The sequence below is a fragment of the Bolinopsis microptera genome, chromosome 6 (assembly GCF_026151205.1).
Source record: "Bolinopsis microptera isolate Bmic1 chromosome 6, MBARI_Bmic_1.0, whole genome shotgun sequence".
Lineage (NCBI taxonomy): Eukaryota > Metazoa > Ctenophora > Tentaculata > Lobata > Bolinopsidae > Bolinopsis > Bolinopsis microptera.
Window position 1 is genome coordinate 18,541,035 of NC_087077.1, and position 24,940 is coordinate 18,565,974.

General features: G+C 38.7%; 2 protein-coding genes across 4 annotated transcripts in view; one reads left to right on the forward strand and one right to left on the reverse strand.

The window, feature by feature from the left end:
* LOC134817472 (uncharacterized) overlaps nucleotides 1-24,940 on the forward strand; it is a 62,960-nt gene that overhangs the window by 26,331 nt on the left and 11,689 nt on the right. Inside the window, exons 4-7 of the mRNA XM_063826612.1 lie at nucleotides 7,982-8,139; nucleotides 8,300-8,429; nucleotides 8,583-8,682; nucleotides 8,966-9,099. Coding sequence (XP_063682682.1) covers nucleotides 7,982-8,139; nucleotides 8,300-8,429; nucleotides 8,583-8,682; nucleotides 8,966-9,099 — 522 coding nt within the window. The remainder of the gene's footprint in view (nucleotides 1-7,981; nucleotides 8,140-8,299; nucleotides 8,430-8,582; nucleotides 8,683-8,965; nucleotides 9,100-24,940) is intronic.
* LOC134817333 (uncharacterized) lies at nucleotides 9,563-15,653 on the reverse strand. 3 transcript variants are annotated; one of them, XM_063826468.1, is made up of 11 exons: nucleotides 15,437-15,653; nucleotides 15,171-15,286; nucleotides 14,491-14,611; nucleotides 14,273-14,386; nucleotides 13,894-14,053; nucleotides 13,261-13,433; nucleotides 12,953-13,078; nucleotides 12,673-12,786; nucleotides 12,365-12,519; nucleotides 12,095-12,166; nucleotides 9,563-10,238 (listed from the first exon to the last, which is right to left on the reverse strand). In XM_063826468.1, exons 1-11 carry the CDS (start codon nucleotides 15,491-15,493, stop codon nucleotides 9,785-9,787), a joined length of 1,662 nt encoding a protein of 553 aa, XP_063682538.1. In that variant the 5' UTR covers nucleotides 15,494-15,653; the 3' UTR covers nucleotides 9,563-9,784. The 3 variants fall into 3 exon arrangements, with proteins under 3 accessions (XP_063682538.1, XP_063682537.1, XP_063682539.1); XM_063826467.1 differs by having other exon boundaries at nucleotides 12,008-12,166; XM_063826469.1 differs by lacking the exon at nucleotides 12,095-12,166.

Below are 24,940 nucleotides of genomic sequence, written 5' to 3' on the forward strand. Positions count from 1 at the left end.
GATTTGCTCAGTATCTTTGTGGAGGTTCTCCGTTGATGTGCGCAGTATCTTTGTGGAGGTTCTCGTGATTTGCTCAGTATTCTTTGTGGAGGGTTCTCCGTGATTGCCATCAGTATCTTTGTGGAGGTTCTCCGGGATTTGCTAAGTTTCTTTGTGGAGGTTCTCCGTGATTTGCGCAGTATCTTTGTGGAGGTTATCGTGTTTTTGCTCAGTATCTTTGTGGAGGGTTCTCCGTGATGTGCCTTCAGTATCTTGTGGAGGTTCTCCGGATTTATCAGTATTCTTTGTGGAGGTTCTCGTGATTCTGCTCAGTATCTTGGTGGGGTTCTCCGTGATTTGCTCAGTTTCTTTGTGGAGGTTCTCCGTGATTTGCACAGTATCCTTTGTGGAGGTTCTCCGTGAGTCTCAGTATCTTTGTGGAGGTTCTCCCGTGATTTGTCAGTATCTTTGTGGAGGTTCTCCGTGATTTGCTCATGATCTTTGTGGATGTGGAGGTTATCCGTGATTTGCGCAGGGTATCTTTGTGGGAGGGTTCTACGTGGATTTGCTTAGTATCTTTGTGGAGGTTCTCCCGGTTTTGCTCAGTATCTTGTGGAGGTACTCGTGATTGGCTCAGTTCTTATGTGAGGTTCTCCGTTGATTTGCTCAGTATCGTTGTGGACGGTTTCTCCGTGATTTGCGCAGTTTCTTTGCGGGAGTTCTCGGATTTTGCCTCAGTATCTTTGTGAGGTTCTCCGTGATTTGCTCAGTATCTTTGCGGAGGTTTTCTCCGTGGGTTTGTTCCGTATCTTTGTGGGAGGGTCTCCGTGATTTGCTCAGTATCTTTGTGGAGGTTCTCCGGGATTGCTCAGTTCTTTGTGGAGGTTCTCCGTGATTTGCTCAGTATCTTTGTGGTAAGCGTTCTCCGTGATTTGCTCAGTATCTTTGTTGGAGGTTCGCGTGATTTGACTCCAGTATCTTTGTGGAGGGTGCTTCCGTGATTTGTCAGTATCTTGGGGACTGTGATGGTTCTCGTGTTTGCTCAAGGATCTTTTGTGGAGGTTCTCGTGTGTTGTCAGTATCTTTTGCGGTGGATTTCAAAACATAATTCATTAATACACGGTATTTCGAAAACGAGCTAAAACATCTACCGGGTGTTGGTACTTATCTCCAATTCATTTAACCCTAAGCCACTCTGTGACAGGGCACTTTACTAGTTTACTAGCTGCAGGGGGTTAGTCCTTACGAGCAGAGTGTGTATCACCAGCAATTTGCAGCTTGGCTGCTGCACCTGGGTGGTGTATAGTAATTAACTTGAACGCAATATTGCGGGGAATAGGTGACAGAAAATGACAGAAAGATGGGACGAAGCATATCCAAATTTCGGTCCCACCTTCAAGAATTCTAAAATAAGCAGATGTCAGGTGAATTTGCGTTATTATCCATTAATACTACGATGTTAAAGAGCGAGCGCCTTTATATAAACATTAAACGTTGGGGATTGGAATGGAAAATACCATTTTTGGACATTTTTTTTTTTAAAAATTAATTTATTATTATTTATTCATATATATAAATCAAGCGTTACATTTCAGCCATGCAAAATACAATGGACATTTTTTTGATATTCTATGGATAATAAATGGTACGCAATATAAGTTGCTTAATGTTGGCCGGTTGCACAACTAATTAAATAAAGAAAAATAAACTTGATTACATAATTATCTAAATTCTCACGTGAGTAGGTTCGATTTGGGTTCGGAGAGAACGTTTTGGACGTTTTTTAAGAAAATGGCAAAAGTTGCCTTTTTTGCCGTTTTCCATTGCGTTTTTCCAACCTGGCCGATAATGCAGCAAACCTTCAGGAAGATTTTGCCTGTTCTAATGGGTCCGGATGAAGGATTCCTAGATTTTTTCTTTGGCAAGTTGGCCGGCCTCTGGTATCGTTGTCTCAGTCTGCAAAATATCATGGAGTAACCATAAGAAATCGGACCGTTGTAGGTATAATAGTTTATAGTACTTGAAAAATTAGATATCGGGCGACATTGGAATTCTTAATGTTGCAAAATTTAAGTTGTAAAGAGACCGCGAGGGTCAGCACCGGTAGCACAGACACGATAAGTCTCCAAAATAATAGGGCTGATATCGCAATGGTTTATGGAATAATTTATGTTACTTAATATAGGTTCGCTTCTGGCACACAAGTACGTTCCTCCAATCACTCCTAGCTTAGTTCTTGTATAGAGTCCATTTCAGAAGAAAGTTATTTGTGATGGCGGTATACCCTTTTGTGGGGGGGTTTTCCGGGAAGCCTTTCGACAATTTAGCAAGAGAGGATTTGAAAGTTTCAAAGATTGGATTGAGTTTTAATAGCTGCAGAAATTCAGGTATTATAGAGAATATTTGGACGTTATTGATTCTTTCGTAAGTATGCTACTACGATTCGAAAATTTTTCTTTCTGCAAGTATGACCGCCCAGTGCAGATTAGAAATGTTGCAATAGTAAGGGGACGGGTGGAAACGCGGCACGTGCAAAGATTTTGGAGTGGACATTTGATCCGGTTTTGTTGTCTTTTTTCGTTGTGTGAACGTATTTTCTTATCTCTCGTTCCCTGTGACCCACGGGCTCTCTAGTTATGAATAAAAACAACTTCTATACTTATTGAACTTAAATATTCTTAATATTATTCATTAATATTATCAAGTGAAATATCCAATAAATTAGAAAAACTTTGCATTATTCCGCAGGTAGGTGCTTGTGAGTGGAACACTGCCACAAGTAAAATGGCTGCCTCCTGCATGCTCCGGCACGCATCCCTCACTAAAAGGCGGGTCTGTATGGTGGTTCAGTAGGTTGGGAGAGAGTTCGGTTAGGCTGGGTTTAGGAATGCGGTTTTCCGTTGGAAAGTTCCAGAAGGGGAGGAGGTCGCGTAGGAGGTTGCAGTTGTGATGGTGTACGGGACATGTGAAAGTAAACCTCCGTCAACCCAGTGTTACTCCAGCCAACCTGTTTTTTATAGCGTAGGGATTCAGCGTTGTTCCACCCATGGGTGACAGCGTGATTTGGGCCATCCTTGCAGGTCGTTGTCCTTCAGTACCCCCCTCTTGTACTGCTTCATCTTGCTAGTCACTCGAAAGCCACAGCGATTGGACTCACAAGGCTCAGGTGCACTAACATTGCCCCTCTTCGTTTTTTGGTACTTCGTAAAAACCCAGACACTTTTCTCTGGAAAGTCGATAGCAATTTGTTGTATAGCAGGCACCATCCTTGGCCCTGTACTTTACCCCATAGAGGGGGCGATGACGTCTTTGAGCTGGGTGCATGTACTTGAACCCTTGGACATCAGCCAACCTGACACCCGTGTCTCTCTTTTCCCTCGTACACCACAGTAAAGCTGTTCTGTTCCGCGAAACTTCACCTGGTTTCACCCGTCTTGTTCTGGTGGACTCCCTCAGAATACCCCACCACAATGATGGTCCAAAATGGACCCACACTGGCCCGGGCTCTTCTCGGGGTAACCGTCCCTTCTCCCTCTGTCAGGGAATAACAGCAAGTGGAAAATGAGGAGAGGGGAAGAAGGAGTTCCGGCAGAGTGGGGCAGGACATGTTCAGTCCAAGATACTGTGCTCTTCCTCCTCAAGGTTGGATCTGAGGATGAAGGTTAATCCCAGCCTTCCATTCCTAGATCGCTCGTGTGGTCTCCACAATGTCTCTCACATGTTTCCGAGATTAGTATTTAGGGATCCTACCCATTCCTGGGAAGTGTTAGTCCTGCGTTAATTCCCTCTGGACTGTGAGAACAGTTGAAGGAGCTTATCGGAGGACTGGAGGGCTCCTACGGGGTTCAGTGTGGCTAGAGCGATCGTTTACAGTAGCTGTATCTTCATGTCTTGTGGTTCCTGAGTTAAGCGTTCGTTATTTAAAGGACTATTACTGATCCGCCCTGCAAACTAATGTGATCGTGTAACAAGTTAGTTTAAGCCATTTACTTGACTTAAATTTTAAATTTTGAAGTTATTCATTTTGAAGCTGCGGGGCCATTTTACAATTTATTTTGTGTCTCAACAGTCCAGCGGCAAGCTGTTTCATTATTATTAGTTCATTCGGTTTTAATTGTGGGCTGAAATTTGAACGGATAAAAACTTTGGCGGCTGGTCAATGGTAAGGGACACGTTACTCATATAATCCATGCTTCCAAGTTCACAATACTACCACATAGCTTCGAGAGGTAGTGACAGAAGGGTGTGGTATCACTACACATACATTAGGCCGCGATAGGTGGTGGGGGGCAAAATTGTACAATGGCCTTTATAGCTCAGTAACTGAGTGCCCGACGATGAGATAATCTTTCTGTATTATCAATTAATTTAAAAAAGGGGGGGGGGAAAAAAAAACAATATAATTTTTATTCGACATTTTCACCTTTTCGAATGAAGGTTCAATTTTCGCTTTTATGTTTATGATTTGATAATCACTATCGAGCCAAATCGTATTGTTTTGTGTTTGGCCATTTAAAATTACGATTGTATAAATGGAGACTATAGCTCCTCAGGATGCAAAGATGACCGAGATATGAAGAGTGAAAGTTAGGTATAAGGCCAACTAGTTAACTGGACTTTTGGCCCCCTCCTTCCCCTAATATTTTATTATATAATATAATTTTATATTATATATAAATTATAATTGATGTTTTAATTATATAATATATATATGATAAGACAAAAAGCTCTAAGAAAAACAGTAGTAAAACAAAGTAAACATTTCTGTCCCCTAATCTGTCTCAAACAACAAGTATGCCTATTGCATACTTCTTCATTTTACTCTATTCTGGCAATTACGTTATTGTATAGTCCAAATCACATAAATTATTTAACGATATTTTCGGCACTAGGTTCGTTGTAGAATCAGTGAGAAAAGGTTTGGACTGCGGTCTTCCACGCCGCCTGAAGCTGTAAGGTGGGGGAGGTGTTGACAGCAATAACAAGAGACGAATAGGCTGGGCCATCTGTAAGGCCACAGCAGTACATGTACCGAGCAGCATCCACCGACTACGAGCCACCTTTTAGCTGGGACAATGTTCACTATTGCAGCGTTTATCAAGTTCTTGTTGGAGATGTGTTGAGGGTTATTTGTAATTCAAAAATTGATCGCTGATGACGTTGTGAGCAATTTTCTTTGGGATTGTCAAATAACTGATTTAGGGGAGCCCAGCAAGATGATATTGTACATTAAACGGATAATTCTGGAGCCTCATACACGGAAGCCTCTTGCTCAGAGGATCTTATGGTTCCAAGCTTTCTTGTATTTGTTAAACGCGGCTTATCACAGGAACATATCTTCTAGAGATGTCCTCCTTTCTACAAGCATGGAGCCAAGCGTGATAATCTTTTCCAGAGCTCGTTCCTGCCAATTGGCTTACCTTGATCGTCTTTAAGCTCCCGTTTCAGCTAAGTACCAAATGGTGAAATTCAGGTTTTGTCTTCAGTTAACGGAAGAGATTCCCAATCTTTAAGGACTTCTGTTGCAATAGGCAACAGTCCCTCAATTGTCTTCATCGTCATCATTGAAGTCGATATCATCGGCATACTCACTGTCACGTGGAAGACCAATATCGGTGATAGGTGGGTTAGGCCTATTCGTTGCAGTTTCAGCCTGTACGGCAGGTCACGCAAGGCACCGCCTAAGACAAGTGTGAAACAAGCATCCAGACAAGACAGTAACTTGGAAAGTCACGAGAAAACTCTGGAATTCAGCAGACAGTGTACCGTTGATGTTGTCTTTGAGCTTGGTGTTGGTAAGCAAAGTCTTACCAAACGGACTTCGGTCATCATCACAGCCACTCTCATCAAGTAGGATTAGAGGATGGTAGGTCGTCGTATAGTGTCAAAGGCACTAGGGACATGCTCGCTCCCCATACGACTGGTTTCCCACCTCTTCCTCTGGACAATGATATTATCATTCACACGCTAGGCACCTTTCATATGTCAGCCACATGATCTACCCTGCTTGTAAGCACTTTGCCATGGACCAGTGAGGCATTGACTTTATTCTCTAGTCGCTTCAAGGTTGACATTGAAAGAATCTTTTAACAGATTTGAGAGAGTGAGGGGTCGTGAGACTTCCACTAGGACCATGGGCTTATTTGGCTTCTGTAAGGGGGTAATGTTTTGCCTGTCAATGGGGTCAAGGTGGAATTGGTCTCGAGCTTATATTGATAAATGTCTGCAAATCGTCTGTGTACTGATCAGTAGAATACTTGAGTAGCTCATGAGGAATACATCTGGGCCGTTAGATCGACTTTTTTTTGAGACTTCTAGCAGCTGATCGATTTCTTCACTAGTGTTGGATTATCTAGTGGGCGAGGAGGTTCTACAAAAGGTTCTTAAAGGTGCTTCATCACGAGTATGTTGTTGCTCAAGGTACTTAGCAACTACGGCAGGCTTTGACAGTGTCTGTTGCAATTTTGCACCTTGCTCATCATGAACACAATACTCAGAAGGGGCTTTACTTTTAGGTACGTTCAGGGTTCGTTCAGCTTCATAAACTTTTTTCTTACTCTATGTTGTTGGTGTTGGAAAACTGATGGTATACAGTATAGAATCGCAGCAGTGATCGTATGTTAGAATGTTGTTGATCTGAGTGGTGAGGCAGAGTTTATAGATGATCTAAGTGAGGTTCTGTCTTAAAAATGGTTATTCATTAAGTTGCTGTTCTCAACAAGTAACGCTGGCTAGATAAGTTTTTACCGCATCACTCGTCGCTGCGATTACGTTTCTGTGTCTGATGGACAACCAATTGACGATTTTGCAGCATCCTGTATGGGACTCAAGGTATGCAAATTCATGTCTGAATTTGGATCCCAGAGACAGAACAGTGTTAGACTTAAGTTATTTCATCTAGGATTGAGATATTTCACCTGAATGGTGGGGTTCGAGGTGAGTTCGAGGTGTTGATTCTTTAAGATGACTTGGAGTTGCGTTTATAGCAAAGACAGATGTCTTAAAGTTTACTCTTGTGACAACAAATCTGTGATCAGTGGTATGGTCAAGAGTGCATGCATAAGGATCTAGAATCTTGTAGCATTGGCTTCGACTACTTTCGACACAGGATCTGATTTCGATCGAGAATTTGACCGGGTTCGTCTTTTTTCGAATTTCGCCCGGCACTCCAGTCCTTCCTCCAGCCAGTGTAGGTCGGTCGTATGTCGAGCAGGATGATTAAAACCCAGTTGTTGGAGGACAAGAGGTCAAATTTGATAACAAGTCTAACAAGTTTTCTCCATATCGTTGCGCAAAACCCATACATGTTTACCCATGAAACGACAAACAAAAGTCCTTTCTGAAGAGTCATTTTTCCCAACTTTGAATTAAATCTCCCAACAACAAATATCTCAACATTAGCAGGGGACGTTTAGTGCGTTCCTAACTTGGCCGTTAAAAATTAATCAACAGTTGTTGGTTCATTTTGCTGCAAGTTTCTTGGGTGGCCTCATACATGGACCCCCCCACCCTACATTTGATAAAATTTTCAGATTTTGTTGGGAGTTCTTGGTCCAAATTAGCTTACTCGATCATGATCTGTTCCAGCATACCACATTAGTCAATAAATGGGGGACTGATAACAAATCCGAGTCCATAGTGCGGCCATTTTTCTGCTCAAACAATAATAGTTTGTATACGTTTGCTAATGACTGCCATCTAGAATTCCGGTTTTAACCTTAGTCTCTGAATATAGCGCAGAATTCTATTGCCTGTACCGTAGACAATCGGTACCCAGTTGCTCCCGTTTGACTGGGATGTTCGTCTGGTCATCACAAGAACGAGGCCACGTATGTTAAAGTGGCGAAGCTGATGAGGAGTGTAGCAAACAGGGATCGTCCTGCAGCTGAGGTAAACATACGGATGGGGCGATTATGTTGTGTCTCTCCGCCGCTGGCGTTAACCAGTACGGTTCCCATCTTTATAATATAAATTGTAAATTATATTCGCAACATTTCCGCAGGATAACACGGGGTACGATATAAAGCAGCTGTTTATAGGCAGTGAAGGGACTCTGGGTGTCATAACAGACGTGTCACTCCTCCTGCCCCAGACTCCTGTTAGTGTTAACATGGCTCTCTTCGGGTGCGACTCCTTTGATGACGTCATCAAGTGTTACAGGTACCATTATCATCGGCTTGTTTTCTGAGACTTTTCCGTAAAACGGTGAACGGAATTAGTGCACCTTTTGGAAGTTTTTGATTAGTAAAAGGTCATTTTTTTCTGAACTTCTTTTATAAAATATGTGTCCACGTGTCCACGTGACCAATATGAACCTCAGATTATCAAGACAGTGTCTAGGGGAGATTGTATCAGCCTGTGAGTTTATGGACTCACTGTGTATGACATCTGTTAACAATATTCTTGGTTTAGCCAGCCCTCTTGAGGATAGCCACCCTTTCTACTACCTTGTGAGTTGTCTTGTGACCGTCGACGGTTGAACACTGTTTTTATTTGCTTACCTTAAGTTGTCAATTCGCGTAGAGCAGCAAGACAGCTATAATAGTAGTTTGATAGTTTCAGATAACGATAATCTTTAATTTCACCTCTTATCTCAACCCCAGGTGGAGACTTCAGGAATGAACCAGGAGCATGATATGGAGAAGTTGGAGACTTGTATAGAAAGGGTATTTGATGCAGGGTGTGCCACTGATGGTGTTATGGGTACGTTAAATTGCAGCGGTTATCTTAAATAACGACTCTTCTCTTCACTTCTTTTCGTTACTTTTCATTTTAATGGCTTGTCTTCAAAGATTAAGGGGACGGGGGGGGGGGGTCAAAAGCATCTGATAGATATCACTCCCCTCTATCAGAAACAACTAAAAAGTCGATTTTGAGAAAATTTCCCTGAGGACCCCCTGCCCCTTAAAGCCATAGACTCCAAGATGAATGGAGTTTCAAACCATTTTCGTTGGTTTAACGTCTGAACTTTCTATGATGATTTCAGCTGCAAGTAGGGACCAAGCCAAACATATGATGTCACTCCGAGAGAACATTGCCCCTGCTCTTAAAGCGGTGGGCTTCAACTACAAGTACGACGTGTCCCTCCCCATCAAGGATATGTATTCTCTTGTTGAACAGGTTTGACAGCATGGTTTTGTATGACGTCATGACACGTGGCCATCAAGGACATGTATTCTCTTGTTGAACAGGTTTGACGGTGTGTTTTTGTTCGTTTGTACTTTTTCTGACAACATACAATGTCTCCACTTAACATTGTTAAGTGGAGCCATTGTATTATGTTAATTTCATCAGCGATCTGCAGATTTTCCACGCGGTAGATTTATATATCTTTATTTGATGTTTAGGAGAAAAACGTTCACCAGTGTCAATAACTTAAAAGTAATGGGCATGTACATTGTACAGACTGCAAGATGTTTCATTGCAGGATGCACTACATGAAGAATTCGTTGTAACTATGTTTGAAAAGCATTAATAGGTAACTTAAAAATAATTTCCATCATAAAACAAATAAAATATTCTGTTTTCTCAACTAAACAATTAAAATATAATATAATACTAATCATTGTACACTACTGTATATATATATCCTTATATCTACACAAAATTACTGTACAAAACATGCGACTTAAAATGGGAAAAGTTAAAAGGTCAAAACAGAAGTACTGTGATGAAAAAGAATTGAAGTATAAACATACAAAACATCTGAAAATTTTAATAGCGTTTGACTTGAAGTTTTTTTTAATCTGTTAACCATTCCAACACTCTTCTTTTGATTCAGGCGGTAATTTTTAGACAGTAGACACTAAAAATTCGCATACGCGCTTTTCACAAGTGATGGGTCAATGGTCATGTCCTCACTGCTTTGTTCAGGTTCCCCCATATTTTGATAAATGATCTCTGTCTTTCCAACATTTATATTCACTTTTTCGTCTGTTGTTTCATCCTCAGATTCCAACTGACCAGCTTCTTTTTCCTTTCCATCTTCGTTGTCTCGCTCAACTTCATCTCGAACATTATCGTTCTTACACTCTTCATTTGTTTTACCATCGTTCTCCACTTCCTCACCACTGTACGTTGCTGTAGAATTCTCAAAATTCTCGTTGTAGCCCTCATTAACCTCTTTTCTATCAGACGCTGCATTTTCTTGCGTGTGGTTTACGTCATGATCCATTTTAGGTTGACTCGTTTTCTCTTTCCCTGTCATTTCTGGCATCCCTTCAGTGGTATCTTTGGTATCATCTGTTTCTGTTTTATCTCTGAAAACGTCATGATGTTTATTAGATTTAATAATATTACATACAATGTGAGTATGAATTCTGCGAGGGATCAAACTATCTATTACAACATTAAGCTAAAAAACCTGAAGTTTTATTCCTGCTCCAGCGACATTTTTGTAATTATTTGAAAGATGAAGGAGTTATTTTGATAAAAGATATGGAATGATAGTAAATATATCATCAGTCTACTGACTACAGTCTACTGACTACAGTCTACTGACTACAGTCTACTGACTACAGTCTACTGGCTACAGTCTACTGGCTACAGTCTACTGACTACAGTCTACTGACTACAGTCTACTGACTACAGTCTACTGGCTACAGTCTACTGACTACAGTCTACTGGCTACAGTCTACTGGCTACAGTCTACTGACTACAGTCTACTGACTACAGTCTACTGACTACAGTCTACTGACTACAGTCTACTGACTACAGTCTACTGACTACAGTCTACTGGCTACAGTCTACTGGCTACAGTCTACTGACTACAGTCTACTGACTACAGTCTACTGGCTACAGTCTACTGACTACAGTCTACTGACTACAGTCTACTGACTACAGTCTACTGACTACAGTCTACTGACTACAGTCTACTGACTACAGTCTACTGACTACAGTCTACTGACTACAGTCTACTGACTACAGTCTACTGACTACAGTCTACTGACTACAGTCTACTGGCTACAGTCTACTGACTACAGTCTACTGACTACAGTCTACTGACTACAGTCTACTGACTACAGTCTACTGACTACAGTCTACTGACTACAGTCTACTGACTACAGTCTACTGACTACAGTCTACTGACTACAGTCTACTGACTACAGTCTACTGACTACAGTCTACTGACTACAGTCTACTGACTACAGTCTACTGACTACAGTCTACTGACTACAGTCTACTGACTACAGTCTACTGACTACAGTCTACTGGCTACAGTCTACTGGCTACAGTCTACTGACTACAGTCTACTGACTACAGTCTACTGACTACAGTCTACTGACTACAGTCTACTGACTACAGTCTACTGACTACAGTCTACTGACTACAGTCTACTGACTACAGTCTACTGACTACAGTCTACTGGCTACAGTCTACTGGCTACAGTCTACTGACTACAGTCTACTGACTACAGTCTACTGGCTACAGTCTACTGGCTACAGTCTACTGGCTACAGTCTACTGGCTACAGTCTACTGACTACAGTCTACTGACTACAGTCTACTGACTACAGTCTACTGACTACAGTCTACTGACTACAGTCTACTGACTACAGTCTACTGACTACAGTCTACTGACTACAGTCTACTGACTACAGTCTACTGGCTACAGTCTACTGACTACAGTCTACTGACTACAGTCTACTGACTACAGTCTACTGACTACAGTCTACTGACTACAGTCTACTGGCTACAGTCTACTGGCTACAGTCTACTGGCTACAGTCTACTGGCTACAGTCTACTGGCTACAGTCTACTGGCTACAGTCTACTGGCTACAGTCTACTGGCTACAGTCTACTGGCTACAGTCTACTGGCTACAGTCTACTGGCTACAGTCTACTGGCTACAGTCTACTGGCTACAGTCTACTGGCTACAGTCTACTGACTACAGTCTACTGACTACAGTCTACTGGCTACAGTCTACTGGCTACAGTCTACTGGCTACAGTCTACTGGCTACAGTCTACTGGCTACAGTCTACTGACTACAGTCTACTGGCTACAGTCTACTGACTGAGTAGGTATTAACTTGGGCAAGCTGTGATAATTGGAATGTTGTGGTGAGGAGTTTGCAGATGAGTGATGTTCTGATTCTTGATTATGACAATTATCAAACCCTCCTTGTAGTAGAGCTCTACCTGGCATCGGTACTGCACTTTTGTGATTAAAATACTCGAACTTGAGTGAGCTAGAGAGATAGGAATTGTTAAGTGTATGATAGTGATTCATGTTTTTATGATCCTTGATAATGTAAATAGTTTACCATCACTACTGCTAATGAACAGTTATCAAAACGGAATCAATAGAAATTTATCCAAGAAAACATTTCAACTATGCGACTCATAAATAACATTCCAATCCGGATTTTACATGAACAGTTATTTACCTTAAACAGGGTCCTGCAGCTTTTTCTATGGCGTTGTATACATTCTCCAAAGCACTGACTCGCCTCTGTCTATTTCCCTCTTCAGATTTGATTTTACGCTTTGGTTCAGGTTCTACTTTTGACACGCCAAATGTTGTATTTTCGGTCGTACTTTCCTGCAAATAAGAAATAAATCAGTAACGCGGGTCGTCAAGTTTGGTATTTTCTTTAAGGTAAAAAGTGCAGAATAGAACTAGAATCTTTAGTTACTATATTATATCATATCAGCGAACACGTGAACAAATATAGAATTCATTACAGTTCCTGACCTGTCCATGTCTTTTGTTCTTCTCTTTGAAGAACCTCCTTAATCCAACTAAGTCAATGGTATGTTCTCTGATGTCGTCCTGGAGACATATCATACTGGCAAAGAAGAGGGGACCCTAGGGGGAGGTCTATTAGTTAGTGCTTTTCATGCAACAAGTAATGTTATTCCTACTGCTAAGAGAAATGAGATTTTTCATTTCGCTTCTCTCGTGTTTGATCGAAGCTAAGATACGAGTTTTCGTAGGCTGAACCAATTGAAATGTATTTTCTATTCATTCTTACCTGGAGGCCTACTATAATGATGAACAGGTATTGGGCAGCAGTTGTAAATGGATCAAAAGTGAAAGCTGCAATGACCCATGGAAGCCCGACACTGGCACTGACGGCCATCATGCCCTTGAAGATTTTCTGAAGAAATTTAAGATTTAGAACCATATTTTCAGCGGTCTATCATGCATCAAAATCTTTGTTAGCATGTGGGCACTTAAGACTTTAGGAGAAATCCTTAATCCACCGATATGCAATTCAGGAATAAGAGCGGCAATTTTAATTCTCAAGTTCTCAGCAATCTAAAAACTCCTGATCCTCACCGTGAGTTGGTGGGTCTCACTATTGGGTGTCTTAGCTGCATGAACAATGACACGTGACACAAGGATGAAACAGAAGATATTGAAAAGGAGGATGAGCCATGTTGGGACCATGAAAGAGGGGTATTTCCAGGGCGATTCTACCCAACAGTTTTCCCCTTGTGTGAAATTTCCTCCTGGATAATGAGATTGTCAGATTTGTATTTCTAATTTCTCAATATTACACGTGGAATTTTCTTGGTCATCGATAAGCTATCTGAGATGCTGGTTTCGTCAAAAATGTTCGAGAGAGAAGAATAAAGCCCCCAATAAATAAAAAGGTCAAAATTATACCATATGGAGGTCAGCCGGCTGCAATAGCAGTTTAGTCGTTGCTATGGTATTGTTTATGTTGCACGTGCAATTTAATTTTACATGAATAGTATCTACTACTTTTTGTAGCATTTTTGTTTCATCGGTCTAATTGAAAAGTCCTTTATTTTTGCCGAATATGTGCGATTTTTTTTAGAGATCCTACAAACTTTAATGAAGGAGTAATGTTAATTTGATCACACAGAGAATGTTAAAGCCTGTCATAATGTTCAGAACTCACTGATTTGTATATGGTAACGAGTTTTTTGAAAAGATTGTTTAAACCTATGTACGGTGAATTATATTCATCCTTCCTGTCGTTGGAGATCCAAGCGGCCAGATAGATCGCTAGAGGGCACAGCGCAGAACCGCCCCAGCACAGGATCGATCGATTTCTCACAAAGTGCTTCTCACTTTTACCGTGGTTTTTCACTGCGGCTGCTATCTGCGGTGCGATAACATTATAGTATGGACTTCATCTTCTGAATGCCAATGCGTAATATTTTACAGGAAAAAATCAACACGGAAAATTTTTCCTCAAAAAAATGCTGCTGTAAACAGTAATTATTCGATTAATAATCGTTACAATCATGACATAGATCTATTTCAGAGCCATCATAGTAGTTTTAAAATATCGATTCTTCTTATCAAGAAAGAGACCAACCTTTCCATAGAGTGACCAAGCGCTGGCGCTCATCCAAAACATAGCTGACAAGAAGAAATATTGAACCAGTAAAACTCCCGTCACGCAGCCTCGATTCAGAGATGCAACTGGGTACTGAAAATATCTCCTTTAAAATTCAAAATATTTGAGATTTTACTCATTAAATGAGAAATGTTTTTAGTTGTCAAATGGTTCAAATGCTGATTTTTAATTCTTACATTTCTATAGTCCACATTCACTTTCGTTGTGAGGGAAAGAATGTTGAAGCCCACATTTCCAAGTATTAAAGCAAATATGATGTTGAGTTGAGCCATCGTCAGCATCTTCTTGCGAAGTTTCCTGTGCATAAAAGTGAATTACTCGTGTAAATTCATAAATTCATAAAGATGTTTAATTCCACCAAACTATAAATTTCAAATCGCTAACTTAAAAATAAAATTGTTTGTTTGGGGACTTAAATAAAACTAAAATCAGCTGCCCTTACTTGAAGTCACCATTAGTAACCACTAGTAACCATTAGTAACCACTAGTAACCATTAGTAACCACTAGTAACCATTAGTAACCACTAGTAACCATTAGTAACCACTAGTAACCATTAGTAACCACTAGTAACCATTAGTAACCACTAGTAACCATTAGTAACCACTAGTAACCATTAGTAACCACTAGTAACCATTAGTAACCACTAGTAACCATTAGTAACCACTAGTAACCATTAGTAACCACTAGTAACCATTAGTAACCACTAGTAACCATTAGTAACCACTAGTAACCATTAGTAACCATTAGTAACCACTAGTAACCATTAGTAACCACTAGTAACCATTAGTAACCATTAGTAACCATTAGTAACCACTAGTAACCATTAGTAACCACTAGTAACCACTAGTAACTTACTTGAAGGGAGCGACTAGTCCGAAGGTCAATGAGAGGAATATCAGGTTGACAGCGAACATGAAGTATCCCAAACTCTCTTGTACTTTTACTTGTTTCTCATCTATTTCCTCAATACTCTGAAAGATTCTTGTTTGCTTATTAATGAATAGATTTTTGAAGAATGTTTGGATCGAATGAGCTGTGAGATAAACTTCGCTGATCTCTCTAGACCGACAAACGGTATTACCGGTACTAGTAAAGTAGTAACATTGTAATTTGTAACAAACCCTGTTAAAATAATGGAGCCCTGTCGGTGTTATTAAGGTAAAAGGGAGGAAGTCCATCTTCAGTAATAACTCGGTATTGACTGTTATTAAAGTAGCGTAATTGCCGGTTAATGAAGTAGCGATGCCGTTAATCACGATTTTTTGACAGTTCTATATTGCTTTAGACCATTGCCAAGGAATTAAGATGTGTCGATTCAATGATGAGTAACCAAACAAAGCACTTTTAGTATTAAGATAGCAAATTACGCGACAATCGTTACAATGACCATCATTACCATGACAACGCAATTATTGCACGTGCATCACACGAATAGCGAATACAGGTTGTTGAATCAGCAAAAGCGGCTTTTACAGGCAATGCTGGTTTCTAGTTTCTCTAGAAACTAAGAGAAACATCATTAAATGTGAATTTATATTCTATTCCTATAATGTTGCAAATAAAAATAATTCAAGTAGCTCTCTAACGAGGATAATAGCGAAACTGGTAGCATGATCTGAGACACAAGTGTGGGTTTTATCGTTGTTGTTCACCGTTCTCACTCCACGTGTCTCCCAATGTCCCGTATCTGGATCCAAGTACATACAAGTTCTGTTCTTCCTGAGAAAGTCAACGTTCAACAAAACAAACATTGTGCAAGTTACGTTGAACTCGGGATATGTCGAGTTCAAAGACGTAGTTTAGTAACCAGCCACATTTGACATCCCCTGGTGTGGAAATATCAGGCGCGAGCGATATATCGAGTGAATGTTCAATGGGGGTTTGCGGTAAATCGGAGGACACTAAAATTTAAATGAGGGTTAAACTCTACAAAACTAGAGCCTTGCTACCACTACTTTACTATTGTTTTGCTACCTGTCGTTGGACTGAAATATGAGCGAGAAATTTCGGCCCCCAGAGTCCTGCTTAACAAACTGAAAGAAATTCAGTCATCATTTGTTTTGAGAAATCATCAAATTTCCGCTCTCAGAGTCCTGCTTAACAAACTGAAAGAAATTCAGTCATCATTTGTTTTGAGAAATCATTAAATTTCGGCTCTCAGAGTCCTGCTTAACAAACTGAAAGAAATTCAGTCATCATTTGTTTTGAGAAATCATCAAATTTCCGCTCTCAGAGTCCTGCTTAACAAACTGAAAGAAATTCAGGCATCATTTGTTTTGAGAAATCATTAAATTTCGGCTCTCAGAGTCCTGCTTAACAAACTGAAAGAAATTCAGTCATCATTTGTTTTGAGAAATCATCAAATTTCGGCTCTCAGAGTCCTGCTTAACAAACTGAAAGAAATTCAGTCATCATTTGTTTTGAGAAATCATTAAATTTCCGCTCTCAGAGTCCTGCTTAACAAACTGAAAGAAATTCAGTCATCATTTGTTTTGAGAAATCATCAAATTTCGGCTCTCAGAGTCCTGCTTAACAAACTGAAAGAAATTCAGTCATCATTTGTTTTGAGAAATCATTAAATTTCGGCTCTCAGAGTCCTGCTTAACAAACTGAAAGAAATTCAGTCATCATTTGTTTTGAGAAATCATTAAATTTCGGCTCTCAGAGTCCTGCTTAACAAACTGAAAGAAATTCAGTCATCATTTGTTTTGAGAAATCATTAAATTTCGGCTCTCAGAGTCCTGCTTAACAAACTGAAAGAAATTCAGTCATCATTCGTTTTGAGAAATCATTAAATTTCGGCTCTCAGAGTCCTGCTTAACAAACTGAAAGAAATTCAGTCATCATTTGTTTTGAGAAATCATCAAATTTCGGCTCTCAGAGTCCTGCTTAACAAACTGAAAGAAATTCAGTCATCATTTGTTTTGAGAAATCATCAAATTTCCGCTCTCAGAGTCCTGCTTAACAAACTGAAAGAAATTCAGTCATCATTTGTTTTGAGAAATCATTAAATTTCGGCTCTCAGAGTCCTGCTTAACAAACTGAAAGAAATTCAGTCATCATTCGTTTTGAGAAATCATCAAATTTCCGCTCTCAGAGTCCTGCTTAACAAACTGAAAGAAATTCAGTCATCATTTGTTTTGAGAAATCATTAAATTTCGGCTCTCAGAGTCCTGCTTAACAAACTGAAAGAAATTCAGTCATCATTTGTTTTGAGAAATCATTAAATTTCCGCTCTCAGAGTCCTGCTTAACAAACTGAAAGAAATTCAGTCATCATTTGTTTTGAGAAATCATCAAATTTCCGCTCTCAGAGTCCTGCTTAACAAACTGAAAGAAATTCAGTCATCATTTGTTTTGAGAAATCATTAAATTTCGGCTCTCAGAGTCCTGCTTAACAAACTGAAAGAAATTCAGTCATCATTTGTTTTGAGAAATCATTAAATTTCCGCTCTCAGAGTCCTGCTTAACAAACTGAAAGAAATTCAGTCATCATTTGTTTTGAGAAATCATTAAATTTCGGCTCTCAGAGTCCTGCTTAACAAACTGAAAGAAATTCAGTCATCATTTGTTTTGAGAAATCATTAAATTTCGGCTCTCAGAGTCCTGCTTAACAAACTGAAAGAAATTCAGTCATCATTTGTTTTGAGAAATCATTAAATTTCGGCTCTCAGAGTCCTGCTTAACAAACTGAAAGAAATTCAGTCATCATTTGTTTTGAGAAATCATCAAATTTCGGCTCTCAGAGTCCTGCTTAACAAACTGAAAGAAATTCAGTCATCATTTGTTTTGAGAAATCATTAAATTTCGGCTCTCAGAGTCCTGCTTAACAAACTGAAAGAAATTCAGTCATCATTTGTTTTGAGAAATCATTAAATTTCGGCTCTCAGAGTCCTGCTTAACAAACTGAAAGAAATTCAGTCATCATTTGTTTTGAGAAATCATTAAATTTCGGCTCTCAGAGTCCTGCTTAACAAACTGAAAGAAATTCAGTCATCATTTGTTTTGAGAAATCATTAAATTTCGGCTCTCAGAGTCCTGCTTAACAAACTGAAAGAAATTCAGTCATCATTTGTTTTGAGAAATCATTAAATTTCGGCTCTCAGAGTCCTGCTTAACAAACTGAAAGAAATTCAGTCATCATTTGTTTTGAGAAATCATTAAATTTCCGCTCTCAGAGTCCTGCTTAACAAACTGAAAGAAATTCAGTCATCATTCGTTTTAAGAAATCATTAAATTTCGGCTCTCAGAGTCCTGCTTAACAAACTGAAAGAAATTCAGTCATCATTTGTTTTGAGAAATCATTAAATTTCGGCTCTCAGAGTCCTGCTTAACAAACTGAAAGAAATTCAGTCATCATTTGTTTTGAGAAATCATTAAATTTCGGCTCTCAGAGTCCTGCTTAACAAACTGAAAGAAATTCAGTCATCATTTGTTTTGAGAAATCATCAAATTTCGGCTCTCAGAGTCCTGCTTAACAAACTGAAAGAAATTCAGTCATCATTTGTTTTGAGAAATCATCAAATTTCCGCTCTCAGAGTCCTGCTTAACAAACTGAAAGAAATTCAGTCATCATTTGTTTTGAGAAATCATTAAATTTCGGCTCTCAGAGTCCTGCTTAACAAACTGAAAGAAATTCAGTCATCATTTGTTTTGAGAAATCATTAAATTTCCGCTCTCAGAGTCCTGCTTAACAAACTGAAAGAAATTCAGTCATCATTTGTTTTGAGAAATCATTAAATTTCGGCTCTCAGAGTCCTGCTTAACAAACTGAAAGAAATTCAGTCATCATTTGTTTTGAGAAATCATTAAATTTCGGCTCTCAGAGTCCTGCTTAACAAACTGAAAGAAATTCAGTCATCATTCGTTTTGAGAAATCATTAAATTTCGGCTCTCAGAGTCCTGCTTAACAAACTGAAAGAAATTCAGTCATCATTTGTTTTGAGAAATCATTAAATTTCGGCTCTCAGAGTCCTGCTTAACAAACTGAAAGAAATTCAGTCATCATTTGTTTTGAGAAATCATTAAATTTCGGCTCTCAGAGTCCTGCTTAACAAACTGAAAGAAATTCAGTCATCATTTGTTTTGAGAAATCATCAAATTTCCGCTCTCAGAGTCCTGCTTAACAAACTGAAAGAAATTCAGTCATCATTTGTTTTGAGAAATCATCAAATTTCCGCTCTCAGAGTCCTGCTTAACAAACTGAAAGAAATTCAGTCATCATTTGTTTTGAGAAATCATCAAATTTCCGCTCTCAGAGTCCTGCTTAACAAACTGAAAGAAATTCAGTCATCATTTGTTTTGAGAAATCATCAAATTTCCGCTCTCAGAGTCCTGCTTAACAAACTGAAAGAAATTCAGTCATCATTTGTTTTGAGAAATCATCAAATTTCCGCTCTCAGAGTCCTGCTTAACAAACTGAAAGAAATTCAGTCATCATTTGTTTTGAGAAATCATCAAATTTCGGCTCTCAGAGTCCTGCTTAACAAACTGAAAGAAATTCAGTCATCATTTGTTTTGAGAAATCATCAAATTTCCGCTCTCAGAGTCCTGCTTAACAAACTGAAAGAAATTCAGTCATCATTTGTTTTGAGAAATCATTAAATTTCGGCTCTCAGAGTCCTGCTTAACAAACTGAAAGAAATTCAGTCATCATTTGTTTTGAGAAATCATTAAATTTCCGCTCTCAGAGTCCTGCTTAACAAACTGAAAGAAATTCAGTCATCATTTGTTTTGAGAAATCATTAAATTTCGGCTCTCAGAGTCCTGCTTAACAAACTGAAAGAAATTCAGTCATCATTTGTTTTGAGAAATCATTAAATTTCGGCTCTCAGAGTCCTGCTTAACAAACTGAAAGAAATTCAGTCATCATTTGTTTTGAGAAATCATTAAATTTCGGCTCTCAGAGTCCTGCTTAACAAACTGAAAGAAATTCAGTCATCATTTGTTTTGAGAAATCATTAAATTTCGGCTCTCAGAGTCCTGCTTAACAAACTGAAAGAAATTCAGTCATCATTTGTTTTGAGAAATCATTAAATTTCGGCTCTCAGAGTCCTGCTTAACAAACTGAAAGAAATTCAGTCATCATTCGTTTTGAGAAATCATTAAATTTCGGCTCTCAGAGTCCTGCTTAACAAACTGAAAGAAATTCAGTCATCATTTGTTTTGAGAAATCATCAAATTTCGGCTCTCAGAGTCCTGCTTAACAAACTGAAAGAAATTCAGTCATCATTTGTTTTGAGAAATCATCAAATTTCCGCTCTCAGAGTCCTGCTTAACAAACTGAAAGAAATTCAGTCATCATTTGTTTTGAGAAATCATCAAATTTCCGCTCTCAGAGTCCTGCTTAACAAACTGAAAGAAATTCAGTCATCATTTGTTTTGAGAAATCATTAAATTTCGGCTCTCAGAGTCCTGCTTAACAAACTGAAAGAAATTCAGTCATCATTTGTTTTGAGAAATCATTAAATTTCCGCTCTCAGAGTCCTGCTTAACAAACTGAAAGAAATTCAGTCATCATTTGTTTTGAGAAATCATTAAATTTCGGCTCTCAGAGTCCTGCTTAACAAACTGAAAGAAATTCAGTCATCATTTGTTTTGAGAAATCATTAAATTTCGGCTCTCAGAGTCCTGCTTAACAAACTGAAAGAAATTCAGTCATCATTTGTTTTGAGAAATCATTAAATTTCGGCTCTCAGAGTCCTGCTTAACAAACTGAAAGAAATTCAGTCATCATTTGTTTTGAGAAATCATCAAATTTCGGCTCTCAGAGTCCTGCTTAACAAACTGAAAGAAATTCAGTCATCATTTGTTTTGAGAAATCATTAAATTTCCGCTCTCAGAGTCCTGCTTAACAAACTGAAAGAAATTCAGTCATCATTTGTTTTGAGAAATCATTAAATTTCGGCTCTCAGAGTCCTGCTTAACAAACTGAAAGAAATTCAGTCATCATTTGTTTTGAGAAATCATTAAATTTCGGCTCTCAGAGTCCTGCTTAACAAACTGAAAGAAATTCAGTCATCATTTGTTTTGAGAAATCATTAAATTTCGGCTCTCAGAGTCCTGCTTAACAAACTGAAAGAAATTCAGTCATCATTCGTTTTGAGAAATCATTAAATTTCGGCTCTCAGAGTCCTGCTTAACAAACTGAAAGAAATTCAGTCATCATTTGTTTTGAGAAATCATCAAATTTCGGCTCTCAGAGTCCTGCTTAACAAACTGAAAGAAATTCAGTCATCATTTGTTTTGAGAAATCATCAAATTTCCGCTCTCAGAGTCCTGCTTAACAAACTGAAAGAAATTCAGTCATCATTTGTTTTGAGAAATCATCAAATTTCCGCTCTCAGAGTCCTGCTTAACAAACTGAAAGAAATTCAGTCATCATTTGTTTTGAGAAATCATTAAATTTCGGCTCTCAGAGTCCTGCTTAACAAACTGAAAGAAATTCAGTCATCATTTGTTTTGAGAAATCATTAAATTTCCGCTCTCAGAGTCCTGCTTAACAAACTGAAAGAAATTCAGTCATCATTTGTTTTGAGAAATCATCAAATTTCCGCTCTCAGAGTCCTGCTTAACAAACTGAAAGAAATTCAGTCATCATTCGTTTTGAGAAATCATCAAATTCCCCGTTTTGCTACAATCCACAATGTTTGCCAATAAATCTAAACTGGCAACCAGAAACAATCCAAAATTTTACCGAGAGTTAGTTTAAGTCTCACATTTATTGAGATGATAGCAGAGTCAACTTTGGTCGTGTTGTCGTCCGTGGCTGGTAAGAAGTCTCGGAAGGTACTTGACATCACTGCTACGTTCACTCTTTCACCTTCTTCAGCTCCAACATCAAACTAAGGTTGTGTTCTGTTAGATTGTAATTTGCTTCTTATCGCTCTGTGAAGATTATCAGACTGTCAGAGCACGTTTCTATTGTCATATGACACAGAGCACTGCCCCAACAGTCAAGAGGTTATGTTAAGTAAGATACTGTTTCAAACGTGCTGCAGCCAAAACTTGCCTGTACGGAATGAGACTCCTCGGGTTGAAGCAAATCAATAACTTTATCTGGTCTTAAAGCAACGATAGCTATATTTTCCATCTTTATCGTCGGACTACCCTCCGGTAAGGACGAGGCTATTGTCTCGACCATTCTGTTCATGCTGCGTTTGTCGGTATCGTTCATTAGTTTTGGATCAGATTTCAGGGTAAACTCTAGGGATTCTGTCATCGCACTTCTCTGATCGTGGTGTAACATTTAATATAATAGCAGAACAGATAGCTACTTCATAGTCACTTCAATTCAATTGTAATATTGTTAAATTATGGGTTACAACTCACAAGCTTGTGGAATTCTGTGGAGTTTGAAGTTGATAGTTTTCGTCCCAATAATTTGAGGGTGTTGAGGAAGTCACTAACATCCCGTGGGGACGGTTTTGTACCAGACTTTAGGATGTCTTGTAGTAAATTAGCAAATTCGGTGGCTTTTTCGTTACTCAAAGCAACCTGAAAGTTTAAGGTTGATATTTGTTCTTCAAGGCGTGGCCATGAAAATGTTTTACTTAAAATTTGTAAGTCACCTAACTAGCAGGAACTGATTTACATTAATAATTCAAAACGTAATCGATCATACTGACATCACTCTTAAGGTTATTCTCCAAATTCTCCATCTTGTCGGTGAGTTCTGTTCTACATCGTTCGTGTATTTTATCCGACCATCTGCCACCACGGTTACAATATCTGTAAACTTTCCCGCCCTGGGCACAATCCACTGAGCCCCAACTGTAGGCCACTGTAGCTTCAAACTCATACGGTGTCTCGTCATATCTGCTAAGGGCTGTCTCTTTTTCACAGTTCTCTGGGATTTTGAGCGTTTTAGATTAATGTAAGTGAAATGATAGGAATTGATTTCCGTGGTTTTACAGACTGTTCTCTCAAGTTTCGACTATTTCACAATTTTAACGTGAACTTGAAACGAACATAAAAAGCATATTTGAGATGTTATCTGGTTGACCAATCACAATAAAGGGTAACACGACATCTGTCCGATAAAGTTTTTATTAAAACCTGAAAAGAACTAATAAATGTAATTGCATTTTTGTGTACGCACCAATTTTACATGTCGTTGCATTTTGGCTCACTTCCCCGTTACATATCCAACAGAAAGCTTTTCCAGACTTTGGTTGATACCTTCTTATACCGTCACAGGCCACACAGGATTGTTTCCCAACCACATTAATTACCTGTTTGGTTCCAGGCGGGCAATCTGTATTTTAAAATTTGTTTCTTATCAAAGATTTACATACAGGATGTTTCAAAAATAATGTCCTGATTTTAAAATAAAAATATCTATAAAGGAGCAAAATATACATATTTAAATATAATGCAATAATATAATTAATCAACTCGATTAATTGATGATTCAAATCTGGTCGATATACATTGTTGTAAATTATATTGTTATATATTATTCTATTTGTTTTCCCAAAAAAGTATCCAAATATTGAGTAGATTACACAGTATTTAGATACAGTATCATCTCTTGAGTAATTGCATAACAGGAGCAAGTTCCGCTTACAGATTAACAGACAGTCAACAGAAAATCGAGAAATGAGGCCATTTTAAAATTTGAAAGTTCCATACGAATTTACAGCAAACAAAAAACCTAAATGCATACCGTTGTCCCCGCCCGTTAATTTGCATGTAAATGCCGAAACGAGGTCTTGTTGCTCCTTATGTGCATTATAATACGTACAATCCCACGCATTTTTTATACTCATCATAATCACTTCTGTGCCACCAGCAGCTTGACTAACAACTTGCACTGCCAGGACTCCTTTTATCACAGGGATACCATCCTGATCACAAACCTTCTTAATAACTGTGATAGGTTTACTTTTACTGTCAGGAAGGTTGCCATGGTCATACAGCATCATGCTGTTCCCGCATGTCAGGGAGAGGTTGTCACCTCCTGTAGGGGTAAGGGCTAGATTTCGTTTTTTAACAAGCTTTTGTTGCGGTCATCAGACTTATTATAATGATTACGGTAAGATATTCATGATCCGAGAAATAGAATAAATTTATAACAAATTTCCTCGACCCTTGCGGTTTTATGTTTGGTGCCATGTCGATGAGGCAGTAAGCTATTTGCATTAAATACGTACGTTTTGTTTTGGTACGTTTTGGTACGTTAAATATAAATATATACCGCATTTCGGGATGTAATATGGGACAGGTTGAAGATTTATGTTTGCTTCTAAGAAGTCGTTCCAAGTATGCAGTATGTCCTCTGAAAGTTCTTTCAAGACCTGAACAAATAAAAATAAAAATATATAACTAAAAAAGAGGGCGGCTCTAGAGGGCTTGCATTAAATACGTACGTTTTGTTTTGGTACGTTTTGAGTGGGAATCTTCTCAATACCAATTACACTTGTGAGTCTAACATGATTCATCAAATTAATAAACATATTATATTTTTATAAACACTTGCCTGTGATGATGAGCATTGGTTCATTAACAATTCCATCTGTTCTCCACTCAACTGTGTTTTGAAAAAGTAGACGTCTTTTACAGCGCCTTTAAATGCTTTTTCCGGATCGAATGTATTAGAATTTCCATATGTATTAATGTCTGTTT

What these genes read in the sequence shown, in the direction of transcription:
- LOC134817333 (XM_063826467.1), bottom strand. Translation starts at nt 15,493, where the DNA reads ATGGACTTCCTCCCTTTTACCTTAATAACACCGACAGGGCTCCATTAT. An exon ending in CTTGGTCACTCTATGGAAAG is followed by an intron (nt 14,054 to 14,272) that starts GTTGGTCTCTTT and finishes ATCGCACCGCAG; the next exon opens with ATAGCAGCCGCAGTGAAAAA. An exon ending in GTGAGACCCACCAACTCACG is followed by an intron (nt 13,079 to 13,260) that starts GTGAGGATCAGG and finishes AAATTTCTTCAG; the next exon opens with AAAATCTTCAAGGGCATGAT.